General features: G+C 39.8%; 1 protein-coding gene across 3 annotated transcripts; it reads right to left on the reverse strand.

Moving 5' to 3' along the window:
- Window positions 1–1723: 1723 nt before the first annotated feature.
- NHLRC3 (NHL repeat containing 3) lies at window positions 1724–10991 on the reverse strand. Of its 3 annotated transcripts, none has more exons than XM_021526619.3 (7): window positions 10904–10991; window positions 9818–9967; window positions 8749–8896; window positions 8055–8255; window positions 6804–6895; window positions 4854–4966; window positions 1724–4372 (listed from the first exon to the last, which is right to left on the reverse strand). In XM_021526619.3, exons 1-7 carry the CDS (start codon window positions 10949–10951, stop codon window positions 4144–4146), a joined length of 981 nt encoding a protein of 326 aa, XP_021382294.3. In that variant the 5' UTR covers window positions 10952–10991; the 3' UTR covers window positions 1724–4143. The 3 variants fall into 3 exon arrangements, with proteins under 3 accessions (XP_021382294.3, XP_085434751.1, XP_085434761.1); XM_085578625.1 differs by having other exon boundaries at window positions 10883–10991; XM_085578635.1 differs by having other exon boundaries at window positions 10195–10972.
- Between the last annotated feature and the right edge of the window lie 288 nt (window positions 10992–11279).

The following is an 11279-nucleotide window of genomic DNA, read 5'->3' on the forward strand; positions in this document are numbered from 1 at the left end:
CTTGGTATAATTATTCTGCTACAGTTATAATGTTATAAATTACTATGTTTCCAAAGCAACGTATCAATATTAATTCAATTGAAACCAAGGATGTAAGGACTGCAGGGATCAATTCACAATATCCAGCTGTCTCTGGACACTGAATTACTGATTTTTTTTCCCCTAGGAAAACCATAGAAATAAAAGATGGACATAAATCCAGTAATAATAGGGCAAAATAACTATGATTCTATGATCAGCTTATGCTTAAAGCAGTCTATTTTGAAAAGAGAGAGGAAGTCTGGAGGAATTAATTATCTTTGTTGACTGACTGAAAACATTCAGGAAGCACCAGCTGTTAGGTGGTCCTCACACGGAGTCCCCCAAGCATCAGCAGGGGTTTGGTGCCCTCTTATGTTTGGTACAGGCAATTTGAGTGACTGCAAACAGACTGCTGGCTGATGGATGGCTTGAGAAGTCTTCTCCGGATAGAAATTGCTAAGAAAGCAAGTGCTAACCGAGATAAGTGACTACTGAATGCTTCAAAAAGGTTAATAGCCACTGTAAGGCAGAGAACTTAGCCACAGAGGCACTGAACTCCCAGCAACGAACAGACCTATGAACATACCCTTGTACCCTCCCCTTCAGCTTTCATTGAGGTGCTCAGCCTCGCTGACCTTATCTTACATAGCACAAACCTGACTCAGGCTTTTTCTGTTTTGGCAAAATATTGTTAAATAATTTCTCATTTTGAGAACACACACACACAAAAAAAAGACTGTTAAGCATCACAAAACAATAATGAATAACGGGGCACTCTCCCAGGCTCCCCAATCAGGTTGCGGATGCCCCATCTCTGGAAGTGCTCAAAGTGCGGTTGGATGACCTGAGCAACCTGATCTAGTGCAAAGTTCCCTGCCCATGGCAGAGGGCTTGGAACCAGATGGTCTTGAAGGTCTTTTCCAGCCCAAACCATTCTGTGATTCTGTGAAGAGAGAGCACTATGTGATCTGGTCTTTACCTCCTGGAAACACATCCAGTTAAACAACCTGGGTACTTACTCAAAGAAAAGGATCAAAAAAAAAAAAAAAAAGGCCTGCAAAATTGGAGACATTAAAATAGATGGTATTTTTATCTCCATATGTTGAATAGTCCAGTGATTACTGTTCACACCTAAAAGCTGGTGTTGATTACCTAAATTAGATTTCTGGACAGTTTTAGCAATTACCTTCAGTTTCTCTCTTATCTAGTTAACACTGCAGTATGTTACATTTTTTTCTTGTGCAAGTATTTCTAATCCATAGAGAGTCCTTCTTGGCCTTCTAAAAACTAGACAGACTGCTCAGTAGATCTTCTCTGAAAATAAAACCTGATTTGGTATAAGACTTGTTTAGTTAGTTTCTTTTTAATTTCCTGATTAGCATCATAAGGGTATAGAGTTTAAATGTTTTTGGTTTTTTTTTTTAACTTGACACTTATGTAGCTCATCATTCCATTTTACTAATTACTCAGAGGGAAACATATGAGGGATTTTTATGTCTCTGTGTTGATACATAAATTAGAATACAAAAGAGATTGGCCATAGAAATAGTGATATATAAAGATAAAATGGAATTATAGATTACATTTAAATGTTGGTATCAGAAATTATTAAATACCTTATTTAAGTGATGAAGGCCCTGTATTTAGAAGCATAATCCATTACCATGTATTTATATTAGTACAGAAATAAAGCACCCAAGAGTTTAATAATGCGAAATTCTCAATTTATTTTATCAAATTCTCCTGCTGAAATTTCCTTCAGAAATTGGTTTCAAGGCAACACATAAGAAAACATTCAGAGAATTAGCAAGTTAGTGCACAAAATAATTTTCTCAGTCTAGTCATAGACACAGATAAAGTCTAAGCAGCTCATAATTATTAATAATAAGCATCCCTTGTCCCTTGTTATCACAGATACCCAAATGCCTAGTTGTAAGGCACATTTTGGCACCTTGGCCTATTTCAGTAAAGCCACACAAAACTGGATGGGTGCTCCCCATTTCTTGGAGCCAAAAGTTCATGAGAAAGATCTGATCCATGCAGCAAACAGAAACTTGTACAAGTAAGTTATTTGTCAACATCCAAAAGTGCATTACCTTGCTTTACTGAACACAAAAACATGTTCCCAGAGAGCTTGGAGTTCTATTTTCAAATGGATGTGACAAAGGAAAAATAAATAAGGGGAGGATGTAGTGAAGAAAGATGGGTATGCCTGGATCCGCTACACACAAAGATATGCTCAAATATAATGACTTTATAGTAAAATTTCATAAAATAAACACACTTGTGTAGTAGACAAGAAATAGCAAAATTGCATGCAGAGCAGAGATCCCTGAGCTAGTCAAAAAATAGTTAGAAAAGCCACACAAGACACTGTGTGGACATATTCACATAGGTCTAGAGGAAGTACTGCTACTTTTTCAGCAAATAAATATTGTTTACTAGCTCCCATTCAAGACCACATGAGTGATGGACTGTATTAGCTAGTGTATAACCTTGAAGTTCTGCTTCTAAGGCTTGACTGAGGGCAGCCCCAGGTGGGATCTGGTCTTATTGTTGTAGATGTAGCCAACAAAAAAGCTTTCACATTTAGTGCATTAATCACAAATAGTGCTGAAATCAGGCAGTCAGGCTCCATAGCTGAGTTACTTTTCAGAGAAAGTATGAATCTGACTTTTCTGAACAGCTTTTCCATCTGCATACTCACAAGTTTGTGATCATAAGTTGAAACCTACCAAATTAAGTAGCATTTGCTTTTGACAACATTCACTAAAGTAGGTGAATCCCATTCGGTACAATTTCCCATCAGTACAATTCTGTTTCCACTATTCCCTTTCAAAGAAAGTAGGAAAAAAATGACCTCTCTTAGCTGGTAATTAGCATTAAAATAATCTACACAGTAAAATAAATGTGTGGAAACAGCAAAAATCCTCTCATATGTTTTCAAGAGCTAGAAAATACAGAATGTGGACCCACAGTTTTACCATGGTAATCAGTTATCCATGGTCTTATTTCTGCCATGTCATCTGCCCCATCCCATTTCTTCCATACCTGGCTCCCTCTATACTATAAAGTGAACTTAAAATCTTGTAGTAACATGTAAAGAAAGCAGAATCCCTTTATTCTGGGAATGGAGAGGCAGGATTTTTTAGGACAAAGCTTAGAGACATCTGCTATAATATAGTGTAAGAAACTTAACTCTACACATTAATGAAGTTGATGAAATCTGAGTTCTGGAAATAAATTAGAACAGATGCTTTGCTGTTAAATTACAGGGCTTCAATTAACTCAGAAGAAAATCATATGTCTCCCAGTCCCTACTGCTGATTAAGACTTTTCTAGCAAATTGCAATTTGTTTTTCTTGAGGAACTTACATGACTTGAACCTCAATATGTTCCACTATGAAATCTTATGGAACTGAAAACTCATGCTGATATAAATCAAATAAGGTTAAGAACTAATTTAGTTAAGAATCAGTTATTGGCTGCTGTGCAGATATTTTTAATTTAAAGTGTCTAATATCAATTTAGCTCAAGCTTATTACAGACTTTTTGGCTTTAGCTAGAGCTGAAAACAGATTTCAATACTTATGTCATTAAACACCTAAGGCAGATGCCAGTACTGACACCAATATCCAGCAGCATCTAATTTAACATTGTGACACATCCTTATATTCTCTGTTGGACAGTATCAGCACGACCATTCAGAAATCAAAGTGAGAAAACATTGAAATGAAGTGCTCTTCTCCCAGGAAATAATTTATAAAACTTCTTTCAGACATTTCTGACCATTTGGCAACACACAGGCTAAGCAGAGCCATTGACCCCATGCATTTAAGATGAACAGTTGTGTTTGTAAACTTTTATATAATAAAATTAAAATGCTTATCATTTTACAATCGCAACAAAAGTAATATCATATCATTACCTAAAGGAGTAAGAGTTCAAGACCAAGTATTTCTCCAGAACTCCAGAACAGCTAGGACAGAGTCTTAGCTCTAGAGTTCTGGGAGCACTTGTGCAGTTCTGTCTAAGGAAACACAAGCTATAAAGAATTCAAGGAAATGTGGTCATAGGTCTTAAATGTCACACAGCTTGTGCCATGGCAGTTGTGGGAAATCATCAGCTTAAGGGTACGTATTTTTGTACTTGCTGGGCTCCAATCTCTGCAACATAAACTGCTCCACTCCTCATGTCTACATCCACAAGATGTGGTTTGGTTTCATCAGCCAGCTGGACACTGTGGACTATGGCACAGTCCCCAATGGAGCCAACTGGAGGTGCTGCCAAGATTGCCAACCGGTTGATATTCAGCTGAGCTACAATCAGGTATTTGTAATCAGCAGTAAACCTGTGAAAGATAAAACATATTTTTGAACTACGAACTCCATATGGCATCTCATTTATCACAAACAAAACGTCCTTAACAATCACCGTTTTGAAGGCTATGACCAATAGTATGCAATGTAACATTGGAAATTAAGTTGTAAGCCTTGTTCTTCATATGGCTGCTCATTGAGACATATTATGCTACAGAAAACTCATTCAAGAAAATCTTTCTTCTTGTAAAAGCTGCAACAGTAAGGTTAATAACATAATGACTTTAAAGTGAAGCTCCCAATACTGCACTCAAATCCACAGGGCTTGCTATAAAGCCAGGATTTTCCTGCCAAGATGCAACTGTGTAGATATTTGCAAATGTTAGGACACCTAGCACCTTATTTCACTGGTTAACTACTTGTCATCAGGCATTAAATATCAACATTTTAATGCACCAGTAAGAGTACACCTTATTTACATAATTGTGTGCTGCTATAACTGTTCAACATTACCTGACAGAATAAGGTCCATCTTCTGAAAAACAGCTGCTCCAAGACCCAAGCCACTCTCCCGTGACTTTATCAAAAACTTGGATTCTCTTGTTGTCTCTATCTGCAACCCATACCTATTAAAAAGAAAAGTCATGGCTGTCAATAAATAGAACAAATTAAATGCATTTGTTTCTTATGAGAGCAAAGTTCCGTGTAGTAAAAACGGAAGAATGTACCCTGGAAGAATGTATACCCTCCCATCCAAAACTAAATCAATAGGTACGACTGCCAGATATAAACCAAAACTGACCTACTGTTAACATACACAAATTATTTTATACTACTTTAACAGAGAAATCAGTGCCTTCTCTTCTTTTTTTGTGGCTATATGATATATTTGGTAGGATTTTTATCTCCACAATGAGGACATATTTCCACCTATTAAATTCTGAAGATCTGTCTAAAGTTCTGTCACCTGCATTTTTTTCCAATGGTAGTCTCATTTCATGATCATGCTCCTGATATGCCTAATACTACTACAAATATTTAGCCATTTAAACACTTAGAGTATATTTAGCTGTTTTTGTCTAACCAGCTTTGTCTCTGTCCCATCCTGTGTTAACTGGGTTCACAAACATTGCAAGCTAGTAATACCACTAGACAGTTCCAGTAAAGGCATTTTCGTAGAATAATCTTTGAAGTTTTAGCTGTTGACAAGTCATCAGCCTGGTAAACTTCATGATTTTTCTGGGGTATTACCAAAAAGGGAGCAATAAACATAACCTTAGATCTTTCATCAGTTTTTAAATGAAACACTACTACAGGATTCTCTTAAATTTCTTCTGAATTAACAATTAATTCTCAACCTAAACTGATGATCAACTCTATGTTGGTAGTTAGATCATGGCTCATCCCAGTCACTGTCTTAAAATTAATAAACTCACAGTTACCCTGAAGCATAAAGTGACCGTGTTCCACCTGTTTTTACTCCCACTCTGCCAGTTTTGGCAGAGAATTGATTTTTATATACGCTTCTTATTCTGATTCAGACACCATCAGCAGAATTAGCTTCAAACAGTGGTGTTTTAGTGAAGCAATCTTATTTTCCCTGGAACAGATTAAGAAGCAACAGCATAACTCCCCTCTAGGACCAGAAGACCAAAAGCCAGACTGGCAATTAACACCTGGCAGAAGCAGACTCTTGGAATGCCTTGAGCTGCATGTAAGAGGGAGTAATGTCCACAACCTAGCTAGAGCCTCACTATCATCTAAAGCTTATTTGCAATTTCCAAATATGAAATTAAAGCCCCCCTGAAGTGTAGTGACTGAGGGCAATGGACCACTACTTTGTCATCTAGCAGGATCAATTTTAATAAACACACTTGAGTATTTATATGGTTCTTCTGTGAACAACTTTTAGAATCAACTACACAGCCAGCCAGCAAGAGAGACAAAGTAACCAAAAAAAAACCCCAAAAAGAGCAGAAACGATGTTTCCAGCTCTTATCATTCATCCCACACATTCACAGCCCAGTTTTCTGGGTTTTACATCAAAGCACAGATATTTATGGCTGGACTTGATCCATTGGTATGCACTTTCCCATGGGAGAAAAGCGGTTATCAAGGTCAGGATGGCCCAAGCAGGCCGCTGCTTCTACATGAAGAAACAGAAGTGGTTTTATTTATTATAGAACATGCGTCTCCTGTAGTTTCACAATGGCACCTTGCTGTTGCATGGACATTGACAGTGTAAGTGGTCAGGATCCTGGTGTTAACCTTGGAGTCAGCTGCTTCCATAGAACCTGCACTGTGAAACTTCAGTTCAGGACTATCACACCAAAAAATGTAACCCCATAACGTGACACAGATCACAACAGTTTAAACAAAAAAGAAATACATTTTGTTTTGTTCAAATACGTAGAAACAAGTCTGTTGAAAGATGAAATAAAAAAAAATTCCTCAATTCTTTACCCGTCCAAAAGCATCCAGCGTTACACTGTGAGGAATCCTGAACTGACCAATGCCACTCCCATTTGTTCCAGTCAGCCATAGCTCTTTGTAGTCTGAACAGTGAGCACCATGAAAAATAAAAGTAAAAAAATTACAGTGAGAAAACAACAAACAAACCAGCTTTTAAGTCAATCTCTTGTAAAGTTACTTTGGGTAATTTGTAAAAGGTGAGATTTCTAAACTGTTTAAAAACAGTGCTCCCAATACATAAATCTGAGAGAAAACAAGACTACTACAGTGACTACTGGATTGTTACTAGCAGTTTCATGATTATGATTACAAAAATGTAGCCAGTAATAGACAAGAGCCATAATCTGAGGTACTGTTAAACACTGAATTTAAAAAAATACAAAAACAAAGAAAAAGAAGTTGGTTGATTATGCTATTAATTTATTTCCTAAATTCACTTTTAACACTTGTTATCTGGAAGTTTTCACTTTTAACAATTTACCATTTTGCAAACTAGGTATTAGGGAAGTGTCTGCTTTATGACAGCAAAATGAAGAAACAGTAGCTCCTCCATTTATTCCAATTGTGGACATGTGCAGACTCTTTAGTCACTGCCCTAACTGAGGACTATGAGTGAGCTAATTAGAATCACAGAACAATTTAAGCATAAAAGTCCTCCAGACACTGCTTAGTCCAACCTGCTCCTCAAAGCAGGAATAGCCCTGATAAAAAGTCCAACTCTTAAATAAGATCAAGTTGCCCATAACTCATCAGCTTTTGAGCATTTACAGGAATGGAGAGTGAAAACCATCTTTGGACCACCCTGTCATTCATTGTCTGACCACCTTTACTCTGAATGTTTTCTAACAAAAATCAAACTGAAATTCACCCCTCTTGAATCTTTTGCTCTGTGTTCCTCATTCTTTACTGGATATCTCAAAAAAATATGTGTCTCTGTCTTCCCTATAGCCTTCTTTTACTGGCTTAAGACAGCAATAAGAATCCTTCTTAGCTAGCTTTCTTGGAGACTGAATGTCCTGGGGTAGCCAGGACATTGAACAAAGTCCCTCTCAGCCTCTTCTAATGAATTACTAGATTTCTCCTGAAGTAATGAGCAGTAAAACAGGTTCTGACTCAATAAGGTCTTCCAACTAAAGTTAAATGACAGTTCTACCTAGTACTCATTTAAAAGTATTCCCAGTCCATGTTATTTAAAATCCAGTTTTCAGTGGTCAACTACTGCAAGAGTTCCTTCTTCCATACCATTTGTTAGTTTGAGCAATCTGTTGTTCATTCCTCCGTCTCCATCAACAACATAGATTTCTCCAGTTTCCTCCACAAAGATATCTGCTGGTTGATCAAATTGCAGGGGAATCAAACTTGAACCAGCATTACCAGGTGTGCCCAAGACCTGCATAAGTTTACCCAGAGGGCTATACTGTTTCACTGTGTGTCCATATTTCCCTGAATCAAGGAAAAAAGAAAGTGCAACAACATCTTAACACAACAAAATGTAAGTATTAAAACTGACTGCAAAGATTGAAAATCTGATGCTCAAAAGTAAGTGATATTAATATATCTAACAGACTAAAATTCTATAATGAGATGACGACAGTGGGTTAGTAAATCCACAGGCTGTAACACTATTCATGCCCTGTATTAGGATCACTAAACCTGGGTCTAGCAAGGCTAAACTTATGTGTGTCAGGCTTTTTTCCCTGATGCTTCTGGGGGTGGTAGGGAGGAGTGCTGACCAAGCTCAGCAGCTGTAAGCAGATACATGGCACAACTCATGAAACTTCACACTATTTTGTGCAGCACCTGAGAAGTTTGTTCATAGCACATAAAGCACAAATCTATCTCAGAATTGCTTGAGAGACTTAAATAAGTGAGTTGTTTAAAGCAATATTACATTTTCTTCCCCACTGAATATTTCTTATATCATCACGATGCATACCTGTTCCAACATCTGTGATCCATACTGAACTTCCTATTGCAGTATTCCATACAAAGATACCATGAGGCATTTCAACTGTATCATTCCAGGAATGAAGAAAATAGCCTTCTTCTGAGAATACAAGTACCTTTGGCACATTGTCTCCCCGCTGAAAAGGTAAAAATAAAATAAAATAGGTAAAAAAGGTAAAAAAATTAAAAAAGGTAAAAAAATAAAACCTATTAAGTAAGTAATCTCATAGTTTAAAATTCCCCTTTGTGAAGTTTTTGCAATGTTTCATGAATTGAAAGAATCTCCTGACACGATTGTCTGCTGAAACTCTTTTTCCAGCTAGAAAAGGAAAAAGAGATATGGGTCTGAATTTAGTATGAAAAAAATTCCAGTCAGTCTAGACTTTCACCTTACATCACATAGAGTTCAGCTTTCAGAGCAGCCAAGTGCCTGCAGCTATCCTGGTCTTCAGCTTGAATTGTGATTTTGTGTTCCTGCTGAAAAGTGTGCCCAATGTAATGGGCATGAGAAATTGCAACAGTGCTTATTAGCTGCATGGCACCCATGTACTCATACTGTGCTTTACAAGAAATTTCCACCACATCCCATGGAGAGAATGTCTTATCCATGGCCTAGAGATAAATCACAGATGGACCTGAGTAGAGGAAATAATTTAACTTCAATTACTCTAACTGGTTGAAAGAGTTGTGTGGTTTTGATTTCATGGAACAAGGCCTCAAAGAATGGAAGATTCAGTTTCCCCAGAATCACACTTTATCTTACAGCTGAGGGAACAAGCTGCTGTAACTCAGTTAAGTTGGACCATGCATTCATATCACAGAAATGTAATGCTTTAAAAAAAACCCACAAACAAATGTTGTGCCAGAACTGCTTTCAAAAGTAGATAAAGTAGAGACATCCCTGTTTATATTTTCTCTCATTTCAATACAATCATTATTCTAAATGTGTAAATATATGTAAATAAGCATACACATACATATCCTAATCTTAAGCAGATGCTTTAAAGGCAAAAAACCCACAAAAACAACACAGAGATAAAAACAATATTCCCACTCACTTGTCCTACATAGACCAGACCATGGAGAGAGTCAACAGCAACACAAAATGTTTGGCCAGTGAAGTGTTCTGGAGTTTTAGGCCAGCCTATGTCTAGCTTGTACATCTGTTGCTCTCCCTTCCAAGGAGAGAAGCACTCTGCTTTTAAAACCTGAGAATACAAAATAAATATATAGTAGTTAAATTCCATGAAACAGCAGCTGAACTGTGTGCTGAAGCATCATAAATTCATGTATTCAATTTAAATTAAGACAGATAAATAGAAGCAGGCTTAGCCAGGGGTTTGGACTGCAAGTGGGAAAGCTTTAACAATCTGAAAATAAGCTAATCAAGTCCTTTGGATTTGGGAACTCTGGAATTAGAAGGCAAAACACATACCATGAAATTTCTTACACTAGAGCTGCTGTTAATATCTGTAAATCACTGTCCAGAATGAGGAAAATAATACAGAAGGTTCCAAATAGGCCAGATTCAGTAGCCACTTCAAGATGTGAAAATAAGAAAAAAAAAAAACACAGGTCAGGAGTGAAAACTCCACCTTGGAAATGAAGAAGTGTACAATGCCAGGAACAGTCAGACTCGGGTCAATGTATACATTTTAAAGGATAACAGAAAAAAAAAATATTCCACGTTCTTGTTCTATTTTTTCCAGCAGAAGAGGGGAAGCTAAGCATGGAAACAGAGCACTCAGCACAGAGCTACGCAGTAACGCGGCCCAGGGCCATCTGATACTTCCGTTCCTCGCCCTGCCTGGACCGGGGGACGCACTGATGAAACAGTGCGGACAGACAGGCTGGGCCATCCGAAGGGAAACCACGCGCAATCAAGCAAGGAGAACACCTGTCAGTATCAAGCGGGAAGTCAGTCACCCCTAAACTCCCTTTTCCTCGCTGGGGCGCAGCACGCCGCCTGGAACCCCTGGAAGGGGCTGCCCCGCGCAGGCACTGCCTCGGCGGGGCTGCGAAGCCGCCCGGTGCCGCAGTGCCCGCCCGGAACCGAGAGCGAGCAGGTCCCGCCCCGCCGCCCCCCTCCGCTGTTCACCCGAACCGGAGGCCCTGGCACGAACCCCCGGGCGGCCGCCGCGCACCTGGGAGCCGCCGAGCAGCGCCAGCACGGCTAGCAGCGTCCCGGCCATGGCAGCGCCGGCCCCGCGGCCGCCGCCTCCTCCCGGGGCCGGGCGGGTTGCCACGGCAGCACGTGTCCGCGGCCCCTCCCACACGGCCGCTGCTCCCCGCGCCGTGCCGGGCCCGAGCCCGGGGGCGGCGGCGCGGCGGCGGCGCGGGCCGGGCGCGGCCGCGCCCCGGGGCAGCGCTCAGCGCCCCGGCGCGCCACCGGGAGCCGGGCGAGCGCCGAGTCCGCCCCGCGCTCCCGCCGCTCCCGCGCAGGCATCGCTACCGTCGCCCGGCGTGGAAAAGGGCCTTCGCTCCGCGCTGTGATGCCATAAGGACACGACGGCAGGGAGG

The sequence above is a fragment of the Lonchura striata genome, chromosome 1 (assembly GCF_050655825.1).
Source record: "Lonchura striata isolate lonStrDom1 chromosome 1, ASM5065582v1, whole genome shotgun sequence".
Classification (NCBI taxonomy): Eukaryota; Metazoa; Chordata; class Aves; order Passeriformes; family Estrildidae; genus Lonchura; species Lonchura striata.

Coding starts and splice junctions, on each gene's coding strand:
- NHLRC3 (XM_085578625.1), bottom strand. CDS start 10,951: ATGGCCGGGACGCTGCTAGCCGTGCTGGCGCTGCTCGGCGGCTCCCAG. Junction 9,968..10,882: donor TGCGCGGCGGCCGCCCGGGG/GTTCGTGCCAGG, acceptor TTGTATTCTCAG/GTTTTAAAAGCAGAGTGCTT. Junction 4,967..6,803: donor CGCTGGATGCTTTTGGACGG/GTAAAGAATTGA, acceptor TCTTTTTAATAG/GTATGGGTTGCAGATAGAGA.